We start from the raw sequence: 26254 nt of genomic DNA, 5'->3' as shown, positions 1-26254 counted from the left end.
TACACAGATGGTTCCACACCAAGAAGCCGACTCAAGTCTTACTCTTTTTTTTTTTTTTTTTTTTTGGTTTTTCGAGACAGGGTTTCTCTGTGGCTTTGGAGCCTATCCTGGAACTAGCTCTGTAGACCAGGCTGGTCTCGAACTCACAGAGATCCACCTGCCTCTGCCTCCCGAGTGCTGGGATTAAAGGCGTGCGCCACCACCGCCCGGCTTCAAGTCTTACTCTTAAAGGCAAGCATCTACCCTCTGAGCCATTTTCTGGCCCCCATACTGACACTTTTCTGCTAGAATATCTGAACAAACAAGAAGAGCCCCTTTATCCTTTCTAATAGTGCTTCCTGTTTGTCCAAATCTATAGAGTTTCTCGATTAAGGACAAGGTGTTAGCACACGTTGAGATCAATGTCAAGATAGGACTGTCACATCTCCTACAACTGACAGACCAGTCCATCCTTCTCCCATCTCTTATAAGAGACTTGGTCTTTCTTTAACCAGGCATGCAAGTTAGGCAAACAGTTTTTAAGATGTTATTAAAAGAGTCATAAATATTCGCATGAAAAAATTTCCAAAATATGTGATAGCAAAGAGAAAAAATCCAACACACTGCTGAAGAGAAAAAATGCAGAACATTCTTTGTTGTTGTTTGGCTTTTGTTGCTGTTGCCGTTTATTCAGGATTTTTATATTTGGAAACTTGGAATTGTATTCTGTCTGTATTTTTTGATTGAAAAGAAACATGCAGGGCATACAATTAACTGTCTTAAAGGGAACAGTTCAATGGTATTCAGTATATCCATGTTTTATGATCTCAGTGTACTGTCAAACTGTTTCCAGCACTCCAAAAGAAACCCCATATACATTCAACAGCTATTTCCCATCGCCTGCTTCCCTAACCTCTGGCAACCATCCATTTGCATTCTGGGTCTGTGGATTTGCATATGCTGGACTGTTCATAAAAGTGGGCGGCGGTGCTAACACATGGCTGATGGGGCCTGCGTCAGTCACACTACATCAATCTTTTGGCACCCATCCGCACAGTAGCGTGGGCCAGCACTCCTTTCTCTTAATTTCTGAACCGTATTCCACTGTGTGAATGAGCATCCAAGATAGACATTTGGGTTCTTTTCACATCTGGGCTACTATGAATTTTTCTGGCATAAATGAACAAGTATTTATTTTCATAGCTAATGCCACTTATTTGGAAGCTATTACCCAGAGAGGTAATTATTGGTTCCTATAGTAATTCTGTGTAGAGGTTTTCAACTTCCAAGTGGCTTTCTATGGAGGCTATACCATCTTCCATCCCTCCCAGCAATATATAACCAATATACAATTTCTCCATGTCGTTGTCAACAGTTACTATTTTCCACTTTTGAAACTGTAGCCCACCTACTGAGTGTAAAGTGCTGTCTGTCTCACTATGGCTTCTAGTTATATCCCTCTAATAGAAAAAGATGTTGAGCAGTTTGTCATGTGTTTGTCACCATTTGAAGGTCTTCTTTAGAGGAATGTCTAGCCAAACTGCCTGTCCATTTAAAAAGGTTATAATTCACCCCATTGGAGCTGGGGCTGTAGCTGCACAGGTAGAGTGCTTGCCTTGCACAAACAAAGTCCTGGAGTCCATCCCTAACACTGCAGACGCAGACACTGTAAACAGTGCTGCATTCCTATCATTTCAGTAATCAAGGGGTGGAGGTAGGGGGGGGATCTGAAGTTCAGGGTCAACCTTCAGGATCATAGTCTAAGGTCAACCTGAGTTACAGGAAACTCTGTCCAAAAAAGAGGGGGGGGAATCAATCAATCAAACAAACAAACAAACCTCTAAACCACTTTAAAATGGACCTTCTCCCATTTTTCATGCACTCCACCGTTCCTTTTCCTAGTCTCATCCAATTCTTTAAAGGGCGTGAGGTTGTGGATGATGCTATGTGAATTGTGCATATGTCCCTGGTACTAATTTTTAATTCCCCTGGTTGCCTTTTTATTCTGCTGATCATGTCTTCTGATGGGCAGATGTTTTTCCATTCTGATGGAGTTGCGATTCCCTTATTCTTTTGTTGTCTTTGCTTGTAGTATCACAGTGGGCAAACAAACACCATATCACACATGCCCTTTTATTTTTAGAGTTGAATAGTTGGAGCTCTTGGCTTTAGGCTATTGATCCATTGTTAAGGTTTTGTACATATGATGTGGGAGTCTGGCTTCTCACATGTGGGTAAGCAGCTGTTCCTGCTCTGTTTGTTGAAGAGACATACTTTCTCCATTAAGAGTATTGGCACACCTGTCAAAAATCACTTGAGCAAAAATGTAGTTTTTTTCCTGGACTCGGAACTAGTCTGATGCCTGTCTTTATGCCAGCATAAGACCATTCCAATTCCTTTCAAAGTTTTTGAGATTGGAAAATACAAGTCCTCCTAATTTCTTCTTCTTTTTTTTATATGTGTTGGTACTTGGAATCTCTTAACTTACCATTTTGTATGAACTTAAAGATAAGCTTTTTCATTCTTCACACAGGTCACGTGATTTGCCATTGGGTTTGAATGGATTCTGGATCAGTTTGAGGAATATTGGCATCTTTAGCCGTAGTTTACAGTGATGAAGTAATTTTCCATTTATTTAGGCCTCCTCATTTCTTCTGCAGTCCTTCAGAGATTTTTACTGTAGAGATCTCACATTTATGATCACATTTCTTCCTTTATTTTCTATTCGTTGGGATGTTACTCTAAATGCGCTTACTTTCTTAATTTCCCTTTTTGTTATTTCTGATGGTGTATAGAAACACTTCTGATTTTTTTTTTATTGTTATTTTTCCTCAGTCAGTGTCCTGAACCTGCTGGCTTTGCGCGGTAGCTATAGTGATTTCCCTGCAGATTCTTTGGGATGTTTGTGCCTGTTGTGGTAACCTCTGCAGGTAGTCCAGGCTTGGTTTCTCTCTCTCCAGTCTGCCTTTTACTTCTCCCAGCTTTTGCCTCTAGCTAGACCTCCAGTGTGTGCAGAACAGCAGAGAAGATAGAAGACACCACTGAATACCAATAATACTTGTAGGGGCTTATGGGTACTCTTCACCACGTTGAGGAAGGGTCCTCTCGTTTGTTTTTTGGGGGGGAAGTTCTTTTGGTGGTGGGTGTAAGTTTGCCTGACAAGTTTAATTTTGCCAACTTCTTTTTATAGGTTGATATGTTCATAGGTCTTTTTAGGTATTTTTTCCTGTTTTATCTACTTACATGAACTTTTAAAATTGCATTCCTGTGCTAAATCCCATGTGACTATGACCCACACAGGATTTGATTGCTAGTGTCTTCCTGAAAGGTTTCGCATCTTTATTTACATGAGATATCTGTCCTTATTCTTCCCCCTTCGCTTTTGATATTAGGATAATGCTGGCCCTCTGGGATAAATTCTTAAGAAATAATTGAAAGTTGCATCAGTATTCTGGCCTAGAATGCTCATTGCAGTGTTTTTTTAAAATAAGAGACAAGATATTTTGTTCATGCATATTTAGGTGCTGACCTTGTGGGAAATGATTACTCTTCTTCCATATTTTGGAAGTGCCTGAAAAGGGCTGATGTTAACCTTTTTTTAAAAAAAAACAAAAACAAAAACAAAGATTTAGTAGCATTTGCTTGTACTTTTTTTATTGAATTTTTATTTTTATTTTTAAAATTTTTATTATTAAGTCAGCATCTTTTGTGGATATATTCATACCTGGCTCTCTCTCTCTCTCTCTCTCTCTCTCTCTCTCTCTCTCTCTCTCTCTCTCTCACACACACACACACACACACACACACACTGTAACAGGGATTGAACCTAGGACCTCATGCACACCAGTCATGAGCTTTCCCACTGAAGCACATTGCCTGTCCTCTGTTGTTTTATTTTGTTCTGTAACCTGTTCAGATCTATTCTGGACTTATTACTTTCTTTGTCTTTGGGATTTAGTTTGCTCTGCAATTTGTTCCTTGAGATACAAAGCAAAGTTAGCTTATTTTTTATTTCTTTTAATTTATTCTTTGAGAATTTTATGCAGTGTATTTTTCCTCGTGTTCTTTCCTATCCCTTAACTCCTCATAAATCCTCCCGACTCCTACCTACCCAACATCATGTTCTTTCTCTCTCTTAAAAAAGAAAAAGAAAAAAAAAGAAGAAAGAAATAGGAAAGGAAAGGAAAGAAAAGGAAAGGGCCACTAAAAACCATGGAGTCTGATTCTTGTTGGTCATCTACTCCTGAGATTGGATCTGCCTTGGAATGTTGAGCTTAAACAAAGTCACCACATGTAGGGGACAATACCCCAACTAGACATCAAATGCTACCAAATGAAATCCCCAGTACCAGTACTGGATTACATCTTTTTGAGTCGGTGACCAAAAGAGTCCCATAGACTCCCACCCCAAATACTATAGGCTATTGCCAGTGCTATCGGTTACCCTCCACAACTTGATGATAAGCTCCTATTGCTAAGGCTCGGCTGCTGTTTTAAAGTCTTTCTTCTTAATGTGTATAGACGTTTGCAGTGATAAGTTTCCTGATGAGCGCTGCTTTCTCCATGTCTTCTGGTTCTCTACCATTTCTTTCATCTTTCTCTCCAGTGTTTTCTAATATCTCTGTGATTTCTTCTCTGACATATTGCTTAAGAATCTATCAGCTCCCACACATTGGTTCCACATACAAAACACACATCAGTTCCACACACAGAACTTTCCAGGTTTGCTTTCTGTTATTGCCCCCATTTCGTTGTTGTCAGAGAAGATAAGCATGTTACAATGCTATCTTTTAAATGTGCTAATACTTGTTGGGTGGCCTCCCTGGGAGCCTATCTTGAAACAATTCCTCATGAGCATTGAGCTGAATGCACCAGGTGGTTGAAAGAACAAAAGTGTTGAGCTACTTTGTTACCCGATCTGGCAGCTTCTTCTTTAGATACTCCTCTACTTACTGCATGGCTTAAAAGTTACTATCACTCCAGCTCCATCAACGGTGCACCTTTAGCACTTGTTGCTGGCTTAGTGAGCTCTCCCGTCTAGGAACTGATTCTACATCTTTGCCTATCTTCCCCATAGCGCCCCAACCCCCATGCCCTTCTTTGGCCTGGAACTCTGGCGGTGTGCCTTGCAGCCGTCTTATTGATCTCTGTATTACTCATGTGCTGGGATATATTTAACTAACTCTTGGCTGTTGCACATGTAGGTCCTTTCCAATATCTTATCTCTTTCTCATAAATGCGACTGCCAAGCGTGTCCTATGCAGAAACATTGATTCAGCTTTCAGTTATTGCCCGAGAATTCTTTTCCAGAAATCAAAGGTCACAGACCTTTGTGTTAGCCAGAACGCTCCAGTGGGTAGAGTGAAGACTATGACAATTATGGATATTCTCCTCTCCCTCCTGGCGCTCACGGTCAAGGAGTTGTGCCTTTTACCAGTGTAATTCCATCAGCAGACAGAGATCCTTGTAAATATCATTACAATGATGGACCAGTGTAAACTCTAGGAAACGGGGATCGCATAGTTTTACCTAATCTCTGGGTGTCGGCCCTCGGTTCACTCTGGTAGAAGGACTTTTCTCTTACAGAATATCATGGGGCAAGGACATGCAAGAAAAGGTTTTACATTTTTGTCTCGTTTCCTTCCCCCAGTGCAGTGTCACTTGTGGACAGGGCTACCAACTGAGGACAGTGAAGTGCGTCATTGGGCCTTACATGTCAGTGGTGGATGACAGTGACTGCAATGCCGCAACTAGGCCGACCGATACCCAGGTGAGTCTAGCCAGTGAGCTGCGCATTGTATAAGAGATCCTGTCTCTAAAATCAAGGTATGGAGTGATTAAGGAAAACAGCCAATAAACACCCTCTGGCCTCCACATGCTCACACGTACATACACATCACACGGTCCTTAGTCCCAAGAAAATGTCAGTCCTTACATCAAGTGCCAACTTAGCAATTTCCTTAAAAGATTCAAACCAGGATTTCTCACTCTCATTCTAGAGTGTTCCTTTGTCCGTAGGCTCCCACAGCTGAAGCCTATGGATAAGTTATTTGCTTTTTGCAAAAGTCCCCTGGACTCTCTTTGGAGCACTGGCAAAGGGAAAGGCCAGGCGTGGAGCCAGTAGCAGAATTTCTCTGCCATATGTAAAGGTTTAAGGCAAGGAAACATCAGTGACCTTCAGTCCCAGACCACAATGCTTTTGCTCCAGGTCAGCAGGCTCTTGGGCCTTTGATAACTATGTCTCAAATGGAGGCGGCTGGGAGTGATTATAAACAGGTGTGCTCTTTGGTTCTCCACTCTGTAAATAAGAGCCTAGTATCCATCTACAGACCACTGAGTTCACTACAAGTCTCTCGGAGTGACTGAGGGGCATTATGTGAATTCCAGCCATTGGCCTGCAGAAAATACCTTTTATATCAGAGGCTGACCTTCAGGACCCTGGGTGTTATCTTTAGGTGCCCTGGGAAAACAAGTTCATGATTAGCAGGTTTTGATTAGGAAACTACCTGAAATGTGAGAACACAATTTAGCCTTGAGAATTTTTAAACATTAACAGTTAATAATTTTTAGACGCTATCCTGCTCTTTCCAAACATGCGCAGTGCTTCACAATGTTCCCTCTCTTTTCCTAGGGGCAGGTGAATAAACACGGCTTTAACGACTAAGTAGACCCTGCCTTGTGTTAAGGCATCCAGAAAATGATTCAGATTGTATCCCTCTTTGCCATTGAAGAGACTGGGGCTAAGAGGGGTCAGGAGACTTGTAGAAACAGGCAGAAATAGGAGTTCTGAGATTTCTTGGTACAATACGCTTTCTGACCATGACTGTACATCTATAAACGCCTGTTTCCTTGAAGGTAAATGTTCTCTCCTTTCACATCTAGGACTGTGAATTATCATCTTGTCAGCCTCTCCTGCTGGGCCCGGAACCAAGGAGAAACACACACAGTGTGCCCAGAACCCAGTGGCGATTTGGGTCTTGGACTCCAGTAAGAAACAGACGGGGAGAAAAGTGGGGAGGTGTTCAGAGGAGACAACTGTTCTCTGGCATGACTCTAGAAAGAGAGCTAAGAACTGATAAGAAAGTGGGCTAAGTGAAAAACGCTAAGCAGCCATTTCAAATGACATGTCTGTGTCCTTTCACTCCAACACCCAGTGCTCAGCCACTTGTGGAAAAGGTACCCGGATGAGATACGTCAGTTGTCGGGACGAGGATGGTTCTGTGGCTGACGAGAGTGCCTGTGCTGCCTTGCCTAAGCCAGTAGCCAAGGAAGAGTGTTCTGTGACACCCTGTGGACAGTGGAAGGCGCTAGACTGGAGTTCTGTAAGCGTGGATTTTGGGGGGTTGGGTAGGATTGGAAGATGGGGGAGGATAAGGAGTTGAAGGGTCCACATTAGGAACGGGTTATCTATTTTAGAGTTGGACTTGAGATTTAAATTGTCCTGTTCCATATAAGTGTATCTAACTAAGTATAGAAGAAACCTTAGTCAATCGTGCAAGGAACGCACATTTAAAAACCTAGTCATCTATTGGTTGCCCGATTTTGAGCAAATTAAAGTGTTTGGACCTCATTTTTCCTCTGCTCTTAAAAGAACGGGCTGAGGATGTTGGTGAGTGGGGAGGAGTACTCTGTGCCAGCCTGAGGGTCTGAGTTTAAATTTCCAGCACCTATGTAAAAGCTGGGCATGGCAGGTACGCTGCTAAACTCAGTACTGGGGAACAGAGATAAACAGATCCCAGTGGCTTCCTAGAGTTTGCTGGCTAGCCAGCCTAGCTGAAAATTGAGAGCTTCTGCTTTGTGAGAGACACTGTCACCAGGGTTTAGGACAAGGAGCTCTAGATGAACAACACCGGTCATTCTCCTCTGGTGTTTACAAGCGCGCGCGCGCGCGCGCGCGCGCGCGCACACACACACACACACACACACACACACTATACAAATGCACATACACACAGAAATAAAATTGAATAGGTGAATAAAATTAAATTTTAGAAACAAACAGGATGAATACCTATTTTTTGACATTGTTATGATTGAGATTATATATGTTAAATATATACTCACTTAGCAGAAAGTGAGTAGTCAACAAAAGATGAATAATCTCACTCCTATGCATGGAGTAGGGTAGAAAAGCACAACACTATCTGTATGGTGCCACAGATACTGCAGAAGACAGGATGCCCCTGAGATGGAGTTTTGGGTTTGTTCGAGAAGCTTTAGATGCAGTATATGGAGAATGTGAGAACAGCCAAGGAAATAGCCAGAGGCTCCATAATCAAGGGCCTAGCAAATCAACAAGGCGTTTGGGTGTTATTTTAAGTGAACTGGGAAGTCACCAGAAGGATGCATGAGTTAAGCGGCAGTGGGTGGCATTTTGTCACTGGCAAACAGCGCATATGTGGGGCATGTCAGTCTGGAAGTCCAGCTGGTAATGATTACATTAATCCTGGCAAGGGAAGGTTATGCCTTTCATAGACAAGAGAAGTGAGGGTAGAAACGGAGCGGCTGGATCTGGATGTGTTTTGAATGCTGTGTTGTCAGCATTTCTTGGCGAAAGAGATATTGGATGGGAACAAAAGAAAGTAGTCAAGATGATTCTGAGACTTTAAACTGGGTACCTGGGAAAATGTTCAGCCACCCAAAGAAACATATTTTCAATAATGTAAGTCGGACTCCCAAATGATAGCCCCTTTTTCTTTCTGGATATTCAACATAGTGTTCCGTGACTTGCGGGCAAGGTAAGGCGACCCGACAAGTGGTGTGTGTCAACTACAGCGACCACGTGATTGATCGGAGTGAGTGTGACCCCGATTATATCCCCGAGACTGAACAGGACTGTTCCATGTCACCATGCCCTCAACGGATCTCAGGCACTGGCTTGGTTTACCCATATCAAAATGAGGACTTCCGTCCCAGGAGTGACAGCCCTAGCCGCACCCACGTGCTTGGAGGAAACCAGTGGAGAACTGGCCCCTGGGGAGCAGTGAGTATCCCCTTTGCCTGTCTCCCCTACTTGTGCCTGGAGGAAAACAGCTAGAGCTGCTTCTGAAGAAAGTTTCCTTTGAAAGTTTATTGACACACATTTGCTGTCAAGCTGGGTGAATACAATGGCTTCATTGCAGTCCCAGAGTAGAGTTCCTTTGTAGTTGGAGGAGGAGGTGTCACTTCTGGGTGACAAGACTTCTGTTGAACCTGGAGGGCCAGGCAGAGTATGCTGGAGGAGAGGGGCCAGAGGAACTTTTCTGAAGAGGAATTCTTTTTTCTTTCTTTACCTTTTTAATGTTTATTTATTTATGAATGTGTGCATCATGACACGGTTGTGAAAATCAGAGGCTAGCTGGCAGAAGCTGGTTCTCTTCTTCCACTGTGTGGGCTCAAGGATTGAACTCAATGAGTCTGGGCAGCAAACATATTAAACCTGTTGAGCTATCTCCTAAATTAGAAGGGAGTTCTTAACCGAGTCTGGTGCCCTTCCCTCTGTAGGCCTCAGTTTTCCTTGGCTGCAAAAGAAGGACAACATTGTCTTGCTTTTGATAGTTTCTGTAGCTAAATGAGATGATTCGAGGGAAGTGCTTTCTGCTTTGCTCGCTACAGGATGGAGCCAGCAACTACTGTGACAGTTATCTTTGTCACAGTCCTTACTGCTGTCCTTCTGACTACAAAAGGCCTTGAAACGGAACATAAAAAGGAAAAAAAAAAACTGCATGTGGATGTTTTAAACTGTTTTGCTGGAAAATTTTTCAAGAATACATTGTGGAATACTGAAACGCTGGCTGGCATATTCTGAAGAGTCTGGGTGACAACAGATTCTGGGAACCACATAATTAGAGGGGACAGGCTGACCACTATGGGGACTTGTTAGCTTTTTAATTTTAATGTCCTTCTGGGTCTAGGCCTGCTAACTATGTTATTTCTGGGCTAAAAGGAATTAGAAGTCTGTCATTCCCTAAGGTAAATGTAAATGCAGAAATACTGGCCCCTGAGTGCTGATTGGATTCTGTGCTTAGACACCTCAGTGTGACTGTTGGCTTTGTGCTAGCCAGCCCATTCACGTTCTCAGCTCCTCCTCTCCTGTATCCTGGGAGTCTTCCCATTTGGGGAAGCTTTCAGTTCTAAAAACTGGTGGAGGATGGGGAGAGTGTGTCCCGGGCTTTCCTGTTTGAAAAAAAAAAATTAGGAAGTCACATATGTGTATTTTGGCGATCCCATGAAAGCTTTTTGTTGTGATTTGGTTTGGTGTGGGGGTTTGTTTCATGGTTTAGTGCTATTTTCATTTAAATCCATTTATAGGGAACATACATTTGTTTCAGGTTGAATGATTCTGTTCTAAGGTAGAGTGGCCCCCCCTCCCCGCCCCATCAAGGAGGGTTAGTTGGAGAAAATTGCATTGCTTTGGAGACTCAATGAGTATAAGCTTGCCAATTTTACAACAAGGGTCATATAGAGGGTTCTAGGATATGCACTAGGTTAAAGAGGGAAAGACTTTCTGGAAAGAGAAGCACTCCACCTGCACACTCATGGGAGAGCTATGAGAAGTGGGGGGGGGGGGAACCAGCTGAAATGCAAACAACAGCCATTCAAGAACATTCCACTGAAAGGAACCAAGGAGAGGATGGTGGCAATGGGATTCAATTGAGCTCACTGAGGGAGTGAAAAGCAAATAGAGTACTTGTCTTACTACCATCAGCCACTAAAATATAGGCTCTTGTGAAGAGGGGGAGAAGGGATTATCCCCCACTAGGAAGTAATGTCTAAATGACATTCTGTGGTACATTTATGGACTCACTGAGTCTGTGTGGAAGTTCGCTTTCCACAACTGGCAGTTCATTAAGTATGAGTTAACCTCTGTATTCAAAGAGGCCCCAATATTGGTTCTAAAGGAGCTCTTGAGACTTTGAAAAAAAAATGCCCACAAACAGTGTCCCTTGACACTTCTGTCCCTCTGAGAAGTGTGGACAAAGTGGGCAATGAACGGGGATGCACAGAGGACTCCATAAACAGTATCACTCCATAGGGCTGACTACCTACCGATGGCCTGGAGAATAGGGGGAGAAGCTCCTCTCCACCGTCCAGCCATTTGCCTGTGTAGACAAAGTGAACAGCCCCACCTTGGGGAAGTGCCCAGTTTTCCAATTACCTTCCTCCACTGTGTATGAAGACCTAAAGGCAGTCTCTGTCATTTGTCACTGGCCTTTCAGCCAGCTGGTCTATGTGTATGCAGAAGGCAAGCGATGTGAAGCTAAATCTGCTGTTGTGTGTGCTTAGTGTTCTAGTACCTGTGCCGGAGGGTCCCAGAGGCGAGTGGTGGTGTGTCAGGATGAAAACGGATACCCTGCCAGTGACTGTGTAGAGAGAATCAAACCTGATGAGCAAAGGGCCTGTGAATCTGGCCCATGTCCCCAATGGGCCTACGGCAGCTGGGGAGAGGTAAGAGCAAACCATTTTCTATCTTTCCTTGGTTGATTGGCTGCTATTGTTTAATATTTTATTTTTAGGAACTAGATTTAGGAGGAGCGTCCAGATCTGGGGTTCTCTAGGAGATCTCTGTTAGCTCTCCCCTGCTTCTTAAATGTACTTATTACTAAGAAGAGAACGCTTGAATGGGCAGGGGCTGGAGAATGACAGAAGATTGCATGAGTAAATCTAGCCTAAGTCCGTTTATTAGTTAACCTCTGATGATTAAGAAATGGATGCTTTTTAGGATGGAAATCACATGTTGAAGTAGCCTATGGGAGTCTTGCCATTTCTGCTGTAGTTTTGGGTGCACTCATTACCGTGGCAGAGTGCCTTCTAAGATTTCAAATTCCTCACAAAACCAGAAAGGGTGTTATTCTTACCACAGATGACATTAAAGGATGAGCTGTATATCCTCCTAATCCAAGAGTGATTTCCTCCACTGTTGACTTTATAGAATTGCCCACTTTGCCTGACAAAGGGAAACACAGTGCATAAAACAGGTCCATTTCCTGGCTCTGTGTGTGTGTGTGTGTGTGTGTGTGTGTGTGTGTGTGTGTGTGTGTTAAGACCATATTACCTCACTTCCCCTCTTCCCTTTGCTCTGTACTCTAGGCCTTGCCATGTACCTCTTGTTCTCTCTCAAATTCATCGTCTCTTTTTTTCTATGTTTTATACATACATATACTATCCCTAAATATGTAAATACAATATGCTCTTTTCCTACATTATTACTTGTATGTACATGATTTCAGGGATGACCCCTTGCTATTGATAACTAATTTGGGTATTCTTCCCTGGGGAAGACTTTCTCCTGCTCTCAGTATTCATTAGTTGCCTGTAGTTTTTTGTCTAGGGTTTGGGCCCTATGAGATGTCCCTTCCATGTTGTCAAATCTATTGGTGCCATCCTTGTTTGGAGCTTGCTTAGGCAGTCCTGTTGATAAGACTTGGTAAGTGTAGCTTCTCTGACATCTCTAAGAGATGAACTCTCACAGAGAATATCCTGTTCTCCTAGCTGCTACAATTTTTCCATAGCTCTTCCACTCTGATCCCTGAGCCTTAGCTGCCTGGGTTGTGTTAGCTCTAACAGTTAGGACTGGGCACCACATGGCTACTTATTCTCTGTATTTTGATTGGTTGAGGTTTTCTGGAATGATTGCAAAGAGATATTTCTCCAATGGTGGATATAAGAATAAATACTTAGAATGAAGTTAGAATTATGCTGATCTAGAAAAGTGGTGGCTGTAGGTTCTTCTCCAAGACCACAGATTTATTAGCCTCGGGTAGCTGGCTATGTTTACAGTACCTTGCATGATTTCTCTCTCGCTGAACAGACCTTAAGTCCAGTTAGAGAGCTGTTGGTTACCACAGAGATATACATGCCAATACTGCACCATGCTGGATATTTTTATTACATAGGCATCGTAGCTGGGTAGGACTGTTGGTTACTTTCCTCATTTGAAATCTTGCATGGCAGCTTCTGGTACCACAAAGCTAGTCCTCACAGAGGAGTCTTTGAGCTTGGATCCTCTGGATCCTGTTCTGAGGTACATGGTGTCTTCAGCAGTAGGACCTCGTCCTTCTCTGGGAGGCAATCAAGGGCAACTGCAATAGCCTATGTTTTGAGAGTTTCTTGACAGCTCCAACCAACAACTCAAAAGAGGGTTTCTCACGTGTCGGGGTACTGTTAGGTAGCCCATAGCTCTTGGAAGGAGCATTGTCATCCGGGACAACATATGTAACTATATATGTACATGTATACACAGATTTATCAGTCTTGTATATAATGATTCTTTCTGACTTACAGACATCTCTACTGTTTCCTTACCCTCCTCTCCACTTCTTTATCTTCCTCCCCACTCCCTAATTGAAGAACCCCCTTTTTTCCCCAGTCCTCTTCAAATCACTTGTACAATGTTATTCCCCTCTCGATTGCTTCCCTCACCCCATGGTCCCTTTCGAGAAATGCAGATGAGAGAGAGAACAGTGATACTTGTCTCTCTGGGTCCACATTACTTTTTCAATATTATCTTTCCTGGGTTCACCCATTTACCTGAGAATTTCATGATTTCATTTTACTTTACAGCTGAATGATATTTCATAATATATATGTATCACATTTTCATTATCTGTGGTCAGTTGAAGGACTTTTAGGTTGTTTCCCTTTCCCAGCTATTATGAGCAGAGCTTCAGTGACCACAACTAAGGAAGTGTCTGTGGAACAGACATCCAATCCTTTGCGCATATATCAAGGAGTGGTATAGCTGGGTTGTATGGTAGATTTATTTTTTGCTTTTGAGGATTCTCCATGCTGATTTCCATCTGGACCAGTTTTCAATCCCACCAACAGTGAAAGCGAGTTCCCTTTCCCTCAGATCTCCTCCAGCAACTGTTATCACTTGGTTTATTAATCTTTGCCATTCAGACTGGGGTAAAATGAAATCTCAGGATTGATTTGATTTTTATTTCTCTAATTGCTAGGGATGATGAACATTTTTTGAGATATTTCTTAGCCATTTTTTTCTTTTTTAAGAACTCTCTATTCAGATCCCAAGCCTATTTTTTGTAAAATGGGCCCTTTTATTTTAACTTCTTTTTGTACTTTGAGTTCTCCATGCACTTTATGACAGGTATTAATTCTCTGTCAGATGTATAGCTGGCAAAGATTCTTTCCCACCCTGTGGGACTCCTCCTCGCTTCACTGCTTGTTTCCTTAGCTGGACAGAACTTTTTAGTTTTATAGGATCTCTCTTGCCAGTTGTTGGCCTCAGTTGCTGGACAAATTGGGTCGTGAAGAAAGCTCTTCCCTACATCTCCATCCTATGCCTATGTTTCTTCTGGTCATTTCCATGCTTTAGGTTTCATAATTAAGTCTTTGGACTATTCGGAACTAGTTTTTGTATAAATTGATAGGTAAAGATCTAATTTCATCTTTCTTCAAAGGACAGCCAGTTTCCCCAGCACCATCTGTTAAAGATGCTTTTATTTCTCTAATATTTATATTTGGAATATTTTTCAAATATTATATATCAGATGACTGTAGTTTAGTGTATTCATATAATTAGGTATTCAATTTGGACATCCTATTGTTCCATTGGTCTCTATGTCCGTGTTTGCATCAGTACTTTTGTTTTCATGGTTTTTTTTCTTGGAAATTTGAGACAAGCTAGAGTTATCTGAGAGAAGGGAATTGAGAACATGCCTTAACAAGATTGTTCTGTAGGCAAGTGTGTGGGACATTTTCTTAACTAGTAATTGATGTTGGAGGACCCAGCCCATTGCAAGTGGTATCATTCCTGGGCCAATGGTCCTGGACAACATAAGAAAGCAAATTAAGTAAGACAGAGAGCAAGCCATGGCTTCTTCATCAGCTCCTGCCTCCAGGTTCCTGCCCTGCATGAGTTCCTATCCTGATTTCCCTCAGTGAAGGGCTGTTGCCTGTAGTGTAAGATGAAATGAACACTTGTTTCTTTGGGTCATGGTGTTCTATCACAGTGATAGAAAAACCTAAGACAACATGTTTTGATTACTATGGTCCTGTAATACAACTTGAGGTCTAGAATGCTTATCTCTCCAGCATTGTCCTTTTGATCAGGATTATTTTTTGCTATTCAGGGTCGTTTTCTGTAACGAGATTTTTTTCTTAAGTTTCTGTGAAGAATGAGATGGTAATTTTGATTGGGACTGCACAGAATCTGTAAATAACTTTTGACAGGATGGTCATTTTCACAATACTAATTCTGTCAATCCATGAACATGGTAATGACATGTCTTTCCATTTTCTAGTACCTTATCTTTTCCTTCCGAGATTTAAAGTTTTCATTGCCGAGGTTGTTTACCTCCTGATTAAATTTATTCCTAGATATTTTGTTTTCCTTAAGCCTATTGTGAATGGGAGTATGTCTGTGGTCTCTTCCTCTGCATGCCTGGAGGTTGAAGGCCATGCGAGCTGGGGTGTGACTGTTTCAGGGCACTGGATGAGGATGGCTACATCTGGGGAGCTGAGGAGGTGACATGGAGGGAAGAGTCAGGCAGTCTCACCCAGCTAGACCCTGACTCAGGATGTGCAGGTTCTGGCTGGACCTAGGTATGACCTTTATCATTTTTGTGATATTAACAAGTAACATAATTTGGCTCAATTTTCATGTCATTACACATAAACTGGAATAGTAATAGTACCACCTGCATAATATTTATGACTATTATATGAGATAGCATCCATTAAGTGCCTAACATGTAACTTTCAATCAATCAAGTGATGCTATAATAATGCAATAATAACTTTATTAATAGTAAGAATGATAAGCAATAGCAGTAGTGTTGGGCCTTTTGAGCTCTTGTTATACTTTATAGAAGGACTTACATGCGTATTTATGCTACTAACATCTTTCTCTCTGGTTGAATCGGTAAGAGATGCACATATTTAAGGCTTGCCAAGTTGTTGTGTCTTGACTGATTACCAAATAAAACCTGAAAATGAACACCTGGAAGACCACAGCACCAAGAGGAAGAAAAAAGGCATAGGAGATGATGGGCTCATTGGGCCACCTTCCTGTGTCTCATCATTTCATACACATAGCCTAGAAGGGACAGGCAGTTGGCCCAGGAATTTTTGTTGACTTTCACTGATGTTTTCTTAGGCAGTGATGCTGAGGGAGGGAGGGGGAGAGGGGCTTTGAGACTCCTGGGATGTGAGTCTTCCCAACACTCAGTGCAGTTTTGTCCTGCGGGATCCATAATTAGACTTCTGTAGTTGAATCCAAGCCAGGCGAGTCCACGTCTTTGCTGGGCTGCTGTCAGTCCTCATAGGCTGACCCGTCCCCGTGTGGGAGAGCCGCCCTTGATGTAGCAGGGAAACTGGATGTCTGTGTTCCTGGATCTGAGCGCAGCGACACTGTCCAAGAAATACAACTTGTTCCCGTCTCACAAATGTGAGTCCTGCCGGGAGTCAGGACATCAGCTCGCGTCCATTCCCGTCATGCTCTTGTACATCCTAAGGGACAGTTGTACTTGTCCTGAGGTCCAGAGGCTGAGTTAAACGGTTGCACATCACAACTGGAATAAGAGAATCAGCAAAGGTCCATCCGTGACAGCTTCATAGAAGTTGCCGGCACATGTGGGTTGTATAAAACTCAGTCCCTGGATTAAATCCTCAGCAACATTTTAAAATAAAACTTGGAGTTGACCCTGACTGCTTGTCTCTATGATCCCAGCATTCAGGAGGCTGAAACAGAAAGTCAGTCTGGATTCCAGTGAGTTCCAGCCTAGCCTAGACTGCACAGTGAAACTTTGTCTCAAAACAAAAGCCAAAGAAAAAAATTATCAACTACAGTAAAATAAAATGAATAAAACTAAACAAAACAAAACAGGCCAAGTCATTATCTCTTTTATTTGATATTGAAGTAGTTTCTGGTTATTTTTTTTTATTTACTTGTTTCTGTATGCCTCAAAGAACTTTATCTTAGCTGCTGGCTAATGAATCAAGATTGATTAAATTAACTTCCCAACGTTCATTTTAAATATGAGGCAAGTAACTGTGTTCTCAACCTGATGAGGCGAGCTATATAAAAGCCCTTACTTCAGATCTAAAGGAAGCCCTCACTGAGGGATACTTAATATTCCCAGGAACCATGGTCCATTGACTCTGTCATTGTTGGCAATTCGCCTTGGCTCTGTCTGTCAGACTTAGGCTGCCCAACATTATAACAAAGTGTAGCCAAGAAAAGTTTCCTGTGGGGAAATAGAATTTGCCATGTGCTGTTCACACAAAATAACTGTCACGTTCTTTGTCCCTCTTCCAGTGTACCAAGCGGTGTGGTGGAGGCATGCGGACAAGACTGGTGGTCTGTCAGCGGGCCAACGGTGACCGGTTCCCAGATTTGAGCTGTGAAGTTCTTGACAAGCCTCCAGACCGTGAGCAGTGCAACACACACGCTTGCCCACGAGACGCTGCGTGGAGTACTGGCCCTTGGAGCTCGGTACGGCCCTAATGCTGCATGTTTGCTACCCAAACTCTCAGTGTTATAATATTCTGGGGCATGCCTTCACAGCCAAGAACTGTCACGCCCATTGAAGGCGTCCTAGATACTGTGCTATGAATGCCCGGTTACCTTCTCTCTATTCTGCCATGGTATAATTTATACCGTGTGATACTGCCAAAGTGACTTTATAGAATCCATATACCTCATGCAGGAATGGTGCCAAGAAGTAGCTTCCTTTGCCTAGAAGAGCTGTATGTATGTACATTGATAATGATTTAGAGAAATGGCTCAAAAGCAGCCAGTCTTTGCTTTCTAAGCTGTGGTAGCTCTGACTATTGGAGCAAGGTTCCTGCTTATTGAGGCCAAGGCATTTTTTTCTTCTTCAACTACTATCATTTGCTTCTGCGAGGCTTGGAAATACCTTAGCATAACCCGCATAACGTCTAGAGCCACCAATAGCTAGCAATTTTGTAAATATAGGTGACCAGCCGCGTAACCAGTGACCCGATACCTTCTGAGGTATCTGGAATCTCTTCCCTGCCCCCAGACAAGAGGGCCATCTGAGATCAGCTTTTACTTTGCTCCTCGTTTTCCTTAGGCAGGAGCTGGCACGGCAAGGCAGGTTTGTCACTGTAAGTGCAAACTACTGGGGCAGCTCTTAGCAAACAGATGGACTAACCGTGTCAGCAGAGTTCCTAGGCTAAGCTGTGACAAAAAATTATGAAGCCAGTAGGTCTGGTGTATCTAATACAGTAAATATTCCTGGAAGCACATTCATTGCAATGAAGCTGAAATCAGTATTATATAAAGTCACTTCCAGATGACTTTTTATTCAGACTTGTCTTGGAAGGTTTTACTCATTCCCAATGCCAGGTGAAAAGCAGGTTAGCTGAAGTAGCTTGATTGACACCCACTGATGCATCTCAAAGTTAGGCTTTTGGACATCAGTGGCTGCCTCGGCAGGGCTGGTTCCGTGCCCCGGTTAGCCGCAAGGCTTCTGTATGCAGTAGAGAACTGGGAGAAGAAACACGAGCTCGGATTGTGCTCTTTCACTAGGCTGTGGGATTTATCCCAGAGTTTAAGAAAAGTCACAGCGGCACATCTGTGGTTCTCTAAGCATAGTGTGTCTTCATCGCTGGCACCTTTCCAGATACATGCTGCGAAGAAGGTCTGAGGTAACTTTAGGGCAGAAAGGATGGCCTCTGAAAATCCCAGTGTCTCTGTCACTGCTGCTTACTACTGTCTGTGAAACCTTCCGGCTCGAGCCCATGGCTTGCTCACTCTGTGTACAGGCGACACCAGAGCTAATTCCCCCGGGTCCCTTCACACTCTCAAGAGTAGTATGTCACTAGTTCTAACGTCACTGGTTACACTGCTGTGAGAACCTCCTCATTGCATAGTCTTGTGGTTTGATGAAGAAAAGAAATCTGTGTTTTCCTTCTCTAAATATTAACCCTTAGATCTCATACTTTTCTCAAATACATTTTTAGGAAGATAGAAAAATGTATTCATAATGAGTTATAAATATAGTTCTGGGATGTGTATGGACATTTCTGTGTCCATACATACATATATATGCTAGTTCCTTTTTCTGAGATGTTCTGTCAGTATATCTCCTATTAATAATTTAATAGCTTAAATCTTTAAATATAAGCTGCTGATTGTTTTAGCTGAAAACCTGGGGCATATTTAATATTGCTGTTCTTCTTGGGGCTACATATAGTTTTCTAAACTATGAGAGAGGAAGAAAAGAAAGTAAAAGTCCTCTGTGCTCCAGCATATGTAGACATAGATTTTAAAGCAAGCTCTACTGCCTGTGTGATCTCACAAAGCGACTGTTAGTTTGACTTCCAGATTTCAATTCTACTGTCTTAAGAGAGTAGCCACTTTGGCAAGGCTTTTAAACTGTGATTTTTTTTTTTAAAGAACTAAACCAAAAGCATTTTGTTTTAGTAGATAGGCTGTTTAAATAGATTAATTTTATGTACACGGAAGAGAGCAATCATTCGGACTCTTGCTACAGCATTTTGGTTTGGATTATTTTATGTTTATTTAATGGATGATTTGGTATAATGTCTTAGGACTTCTACATTTCAGCATACCTCAATGACTCCTGTTTCTAGCTCTAAAGTCTTTCCTATGGTGCTTTCCCACTGTGGCTACAGTGAAGTTAGCAAGTGGAGGAAAGAGAGCCGCACATTCGAGGTGCTAACGTCTCGCTTCCAATAGAGCGCAGGGTGGCACTAACTCCTCCAGCAGGTTGCTTTTGCTCCCAGGGACTCCCACACATAGACACTGTCATATCACAAAGCAGCCACCGCTGTGGGACACAGCCAAGGTCAAACAGAGACAGCTGACGTCAAAGCTGCCTAGGAAGGAGTAGCATTTGAGAAAGAAACCCAAATCATTGTTGCCACAACCCCCAGAGTCTCCACAAACAACCCTTTTACAGAGACCTTGGCTCTGACTTGAGTCACAGCAGGTCTGTGACTCATTATTGTAACACTGGTTGCAGCAGCTCACATCTGTGACCCAGTACTCAGGAGACTGAGTCAGGAGGATCACCTATAGTTTGGGGCCATAATAAGTATAAGTTCCAGCACAGCCAGAGCTACAAGACTCTGCCTCAAAAAAACAAACAAACAAAAAAAAAAAATCCTGCAAAATTTTCTCTTCTGGCCTTTTAAAAATAACGTCCCTGGACTCTTGCTTTGTTTAAGAAACAGTGTTCTTCAGCTCTGTTGAACTATGAAACTATGGATCTAGTTCTAAAAACAAGCTGGGAAATAAATATACCTGTCCCATGACACATGGGACAAGCCGGACAGAGAACTCTCTACTGTCAAGGGAAGCAAGAAATGTCCTACAAATCAGGAGCATTCTAGACTGAGCAAATGCATCCAGAGGAAGAAAGTGGTATCTGCCACTGCCACCGCCACACCCCCAGGGTAGTTCAGTGGCGTTTGTTTTTGCATTGCCCTGTATTTCCGTTCACTGGTCTCTTGTAGATAGATAGTGGTTCTTCTCTACAGAAATTGCTTGTTTGGGTGTTTTCGTGACAACTCAGTGTATTCACTGAGCCTTTGAGAGCTGTGCTCATGGCTCTGAATGATGAGGGGCCATGAGCGGAGAAGGAGGCTATGCTTGTGTTTCAGCCTGGCCAACTTAAGGATTTGTGTCTACCTCATTTTCATATCACACTGTGCAGTGCCTATAGGTAGAAAGACCAAAGGTTTGACATCAGTGTTGACAACCTCATTATATCACAGAGTCAAATATCATAAATATCACAACTGTAATTTTCTGAAAAATAGTTTCAAGCAGTCACATTTACATATTTCTGAATATTTTGGGTGGTACAGATTTATATGTCTTTATATAATAAAGCGTATTTATTTTTCCAAGTTATTTAATTTCGTAAGCAATGTTTAAAAAACTAGTGTGTGAGAGCTGACTATGAAAGCAAATATAAGATTTAGAAGTGAATGTATGTTTCTTTTGATTAAAATATATATATATATATATTTAAATTTTGTAAACTCTCTCTATCACCCCCCTCCTAACTCCAAGTAGCCATGTATTAAACTTCATGTCGTTGGCTGAGCTGAAGTGTGCGTTTGAAAGGTTGCTATAAAACAGTTCTAAATTAGAGATGATGATGAGTTCTCTGAACAGAGATCTGTGAGGCTTAACCTTGCGTTGGGTAGCTTTTCCTTTCCTAATAATGTTGTCTTGATTAATTGAGTTTCAACTATGAAATGAGAAAGCCTTGCTTACTGAATTTGAAGATACTGAAAAAAAAAAAAAACACCCAGAAGACAAAGAAAGATGGGCTAGAAGAGAAGATTCTGAGACAAAGCACTAAAGCGTCCACACAGGGGTCCACCTGGTCTCTGGCCAGACAACAGCAGAAGGCTTCCGTTTGTCATTTTTATTTGTTCACCCTTGATACACATCAGAAAGAATCTATTATTAAAGACAAATAAATATTATAGCAATGAAGGTGGAAGTTCCAAGGCAGCCTCCCCTTTGCCAAAATATGTATTCAAATGGTAATGCCTCGTTCCATCCTCCACGTCACCCCATTGTTGGTAGTAGTACTTGACACACACAAAAAAAAATCCAAAATGAGGGGAGGGGAGAGCTACTTGTATGAGTTAGAAGTTTATAAAGATGTGAGAAAAAATAGCATTGCAAAGTAGATAACAATAACCATAGCTAACCTTATTGAGCATGTCTATGGGCGCCAGCCTTTTTGCTGTCCCGTGAGGGGACCACTGCTACACCACATTACATGTTACTATAGCTACACCACATTACATGTTACTATAGCTACATTAGTGACAAGACGGCTCGTGGCGGCTGTCCACTCCATTAATCCTATTTTGGGAGACGTGAAACAGGTTATGTTCAGTGAGTTATGAGACCTTTGCTAAGAGATTCCTGAAATTCAAATACCATCCTCCCTGAACAATGCTAGACTGATTCCGACACTGTGCATTTGAGTCCAATAACAGAAAATCCTAAATTATTGCTGCTATTGGCAAATTCCCATAACCAGATGTTTCCGAAATGTCATGTAAAGGCAAAACAACTCTTTCTTTCATGTTACAGAGAAATTTTTGGCCAGAGTAGGGCAATCATTTAAGATTTCAACTTTGAATAAAATGCAATTAAGTATAAAAATGTAAATGATATTTTTCCTAAGTGAACACGAGTCTTAAACACACACCTAGCCTTATAAAAACAAAAGATCCTCACTACCTGTTGGCTTTACTTTGAGGCAACATCTTGCTGGAGCCTAGGTTGGCCTTGGACTTCTTGGCCCTCTTCCTCAATCTGAGCTAAACAGTATTGTTTTGGATTTTTTTATTATTCAAAAGACCATGACATAGAAAATCACATTTTCACTAAGTTCAATATAGATTAAGACAAACTATAAAACACCTCTGTCCAGTGTTTAGAGCCATCAGAATGCTTGTCTGCATCTACTTATTGAAAAAGAAACTCAACAGACTGTAAATATTGCTTATCTGTTGATGATGGCTGTGTGACTGTTCACCTCTGTGGACAGCTGTTTTATCACATCTTTTGACAGCTTGTTCAGGGTGGCTTAGCAGATTTCTATTCTTATGTATTTACAAAGCCCAGAGATGGGAGGATGTGCTCTCAGGGAAAGCTATGCCCTCTACCTGACTCAGGAGTTGTCTGGCCAATGAGGAGAGGGATGAAAACACTGGAATGTGGAGGGGGAAGAAGGGGTTACATCCAAGAGTAATTGGTTGGGAGGGGATCCTGGACATCAGCAAAGACTTTTCCAGAAGGTTCGTCTTGGGGAAGAATATAAGGGATTAAAGATGTCACCTTGTTATCTTCCAAATAAAAGCCATCCATTTGCCAGCAGATATTCTCGGGTGCCTACTGTGGGTTGGGTCCTGTTACACACATGACAGGAACAGGTACAGCAAGGAACTCGTCAGAGTCGTGCTTTACAAAGGACAAAGGGAACTTTTAGCAAGAAATAGAGAAAGTCAAGCTCCTGTAATCAAAGACCCAACACTTCTTTGGCTGGCAGCTCCATCAGCTAAAAATAAAAGAATAAATTGCTACTAGAACCCACGACTTCCCTGTTGCTGATGATATTCGCTCAATAAAAAAATTAGCAATCCGATTAGATGTGAAGTTGTCCAATCATTTTTAAAGAGACACCCAACACCGTGGAAGCAGAATTTTAGTTGTTATTGTTGTTTTGTTTTTGTTTCTTTAAGTCCTGGCCTAGAGTCTGCCCACATTAGGTCCCTAATGTGACTGATTGGTCTAGGCTCCTTCTGGGGAAGCTGTGCTCTAAGGGCACAGATCCCCTTTGTTATTTAACAGAGGCCAATAAAAGCATCTGGAGCACGTGGATTGAGTGCTGTCTTCCCTGCTTTTTTACCATTCCCTTGCAGTGGAATTGTTGTTGTGAACAGTTTTAAAACCCTTTCCAGAGTTTGTGAAATAGAAAATTGGCAGCTAAAACAAATGTGTGCAGTTAGCAGTAAATAAGATAGAGCACACACTGGCTTAGTCCAGAGCCCATCATTCCTGTCCAGATCTGCATCCCATTGCTCCTCTGGGGAAGAAGTTATGCCTTGATCCACAGACCTACAGCATCTTACGGTGAGGAAACTATTCTGTGTTGCTGGTGTCCAATATGAAAGGCATTGGTAATATGTTGCCAACACTAGACACATACATACACATACACACACTGGTGACACAAGCCTTTGATTTCAGTAACAAGGGAACTTGAGGCAGGAGAATCCCAAATTTTGAAGGCCTTGGCTTCCAGGCAAATTAAAGGTCAGCCTGGACAGCTTAGCCACACCTTTTTACAAAGATTCTCTGGAAAGGTTAAAAAGTAGTTAGGGATAAGTACAGCTCAGTGACAAAGCATGTTCTAGCTGGGACCGGGCCCAACATTCTATCCCCACACCAGCCAAAACAAATCCCAAACACATATAATGTAAACAAGGGGCTGGAAGCCTCTCTTTTAAGGGTATTAATTTATAAATCTATTAACCATAGTCGCCCTAAAGACTGCAATACCAGATGGACAACCTGGCAACAGTGCATATTTAACAATTAGTTATAAACTAGACAAAAATCAAATTTATAAAAGTAAAGGGAGAAGACTCCTGTGTCAGCACGTCCCCGGTCACTAGTCTTCTCTTGCCCTTCTTGGAGTTTGTGCTTTTGTTTTACAAAACATCAGTGGGCCACAACTGGGCATTAGAGAAAAGCAGGGTAGGGTAAAGACAGACAGTCAGACCCAGCTGTGCTGGGAGGCATAGCTCCAGCTTTTCATCATCAAAGCAGCTGTTGAAACAAACGCTCCTCTTCTGTGGCTGAGCATTCAAGTTCGCAGTGGCCAGAAGCTCACTAAAGGAGACAGTCTGTGTGTGCCATGGGTTGGAAGGGCCAACCCTGGTTGAGGCCTTTAGTGAGAAGGTGAAATTGAAAGCTCCAGGTAGACTCTGAAAGAGATCATTGTCTCCTTGAGGGGAAAGCTTTAGGAAGACAGCTTTTTCAGAGTCACTGAACGCAGCAGGTGACACGGAGCAGATTAGCTTGGCAGGACTCCATTTCAAAGACACATCGGGGGACTCCAGAGAGGCGCTGATCTCGCCCTCTTCTCCTTTGTTATCATCGCCTCTGCAAACCCCAGGCTCTGTGGTGTTAAGGAAACCTCAGTGGGTCCATTCACGGCCACACCTCAAACTGACAAGCTCTCTCCCCCACCAAACTGAAACACGTGCAAAAGCATCCCCTGCAAATTGACTCACGGGGTCCTCAATTAATTGCCATTCTCAGTGTCCAGACATAAAATCCTCCAAGCACACATTTTAGGGAGGCATCCTAAATTGAGATGCCATCCAGGAGGTGGGTTCTCTAAGTACTGGAACAAGAAAAGATTAAAGCAATTTTGCCCCTCAGCCACTTCCAAAACATTAAAAACAAAGAGACAAAAACCAAAATGACCTGATAGTGTGATGGTTGATGAAAAGACGAAATGGTCATAGCCTGTATGTAGGTGAGCAGGCAGACACAGGTAGCCAGAGGGCTGACGGGATGAGGGAGCTGTTGATGTTGGTGGTCCGGGAACTCTGGATGAGGTGGGGAAAGGGAATGCGCATTTGAAATTCCACAAAATTCTTAAACATCTATTTAAATAAATATGTTCATATTGCCTTTTCCTTCACAAGGGGGAAAAGAGTAGATTTGGATTTATTTCAAAGCATTAAACTTGGAAAAATTTTAGGGGGCATTTGTCATCACACTTTGGCCCTGCAGTGACAAAGAAAGGGGTCTTGCCCCTCCCACCCAGGATCCAATCTTTCCTTTCTTGCTTTTCCCTTTCTTGCCCTCTCTCTTCCTCCCTGTACTGTTCCCTCCGTCCTGTGCAACAGAAATAAAAGGCCTCAGGGCATCCGAAAGTTGTGCCTTTTATGTCTCCCTTCCCCAGGGAAATCCAAGCTTTCTTTCAATGCAATCCCTACTCTCAAATTCTAATACATAACACAGGCCCCCTTTTAACTTACCCCTACTGAAGCCTAAATTCTTTGGAAAACAAAAGACTTTTTTTCCCCCAAACATGTGTGCTGTTTGTTTTCTTTGAGCTTAGTCAAAACCCCTCGCCCAGCCAGCTTACCTGTTGTGCAGTTCTGTATGCAGGACACTGATAAAGCCATGTTCCCTTCTCCGTGGTTGCCTTGAATCAGATGTGACCTAAGAATCCCTTAGATGATGTCAGGGAGAAATGTTGTCCCCTAGAGCTTGCTACTGTAATTGAGATCCTGTTAAACATGTTCCAAGGGATTCCGTACTGTACAGGACATGTCCTTTAGAGAGAGAGGCTCCCCGACTTATTGACCCAAGTCCCTAACCTTGCAGCAGTGATACCCACATGGCTCTATAACCTCCATTTATCAGGAAGGCTGTGTGCCCCACCCCCTCAACATCCATTCAAATCAAGCCAGCTCAGGGAACTTGAAGGACTTTCCAGGAGCCTTAGGATAAATCAGTGATTCTCACGTGAGACTGATTTTTATCCCCAATGAACCTTTAAGCAAAGTCAGGAGACACTTTTGATAGTTTCTTCTGGAAGTGGAGGTTCTCCCAGCATCAAGTAGTTGAAAGGGGAGTGGTGTTAGTCATCCAGTGAAGACAGGACAGCCCAGCAAAGTTTTACTTCACCTAGTACCTCGAAAGAGGGCTAAAATGGAAAGGTCTGGTATATATTAAGGAGAGAGAGAGAGAGAGAGAGAGAGAGAGAGAGAGAGAGAGAGAGAGAGAGAG

General features: G+C 42.5%; 1 protein-coding gene across 1 annotated transcript in view; it reads left to right on the top strand.

The window, feature by feature from the left end:
- Adamts9 (ADAM metallopeptidase with thrombospondin type 1 motif 9) overlaps positions 1 to 26254 on the top strand; it is a 168257-nt gene that overhangs the window by 69054 nt on the left and 72949 nt on the right. Inside the window, exons 23-28 of the mRNA XM_005364905.3 lie at positions 5630 to 5749; positions 6862 to 6966; positions 7134 to 7301; positions 8696 to 8962; positions 11245 to 11406; positions 17237 to 17413. Of these exons, the coding sequence (XP_005364962.1) occupies positions 5630 to 5749; positions 6862 to 6966; positions 7134 to 7301; positions 8696 to 8962; positions 11245 to 11406; positions 17237 to 17413 (999 nt within the window). The remainder of the gene's footprint in view (positions 1 to 5629; positions 5750 to 6861; positions 6967 to 7133; positions 7302 to 8695; positions 8963 to 11244; positions 11407 to 17236; positions 17414 to 26254) is intronic.

Source organism: Microtus ochrogaster, unplaced genomic scaffold, assembly GCF_000317375.1.
Source record: "Microtus ochrogaster isolate Prairie Vole_2 unplaced genomic scaffold, MicOch1.0 UNK1, whole genome shotgun sequence".
Classification (NCBI taxonomy): Eukaryota; Metazoa; Chordata; class Mammalia; order Rodentia; family Cricetidae; genus Microtus; species Microtus ochrogaster.
Note: the sequence above shows the minus strand (reverse complement) of the source record. Positions and strands in the feature narration are given on the sequence as shown.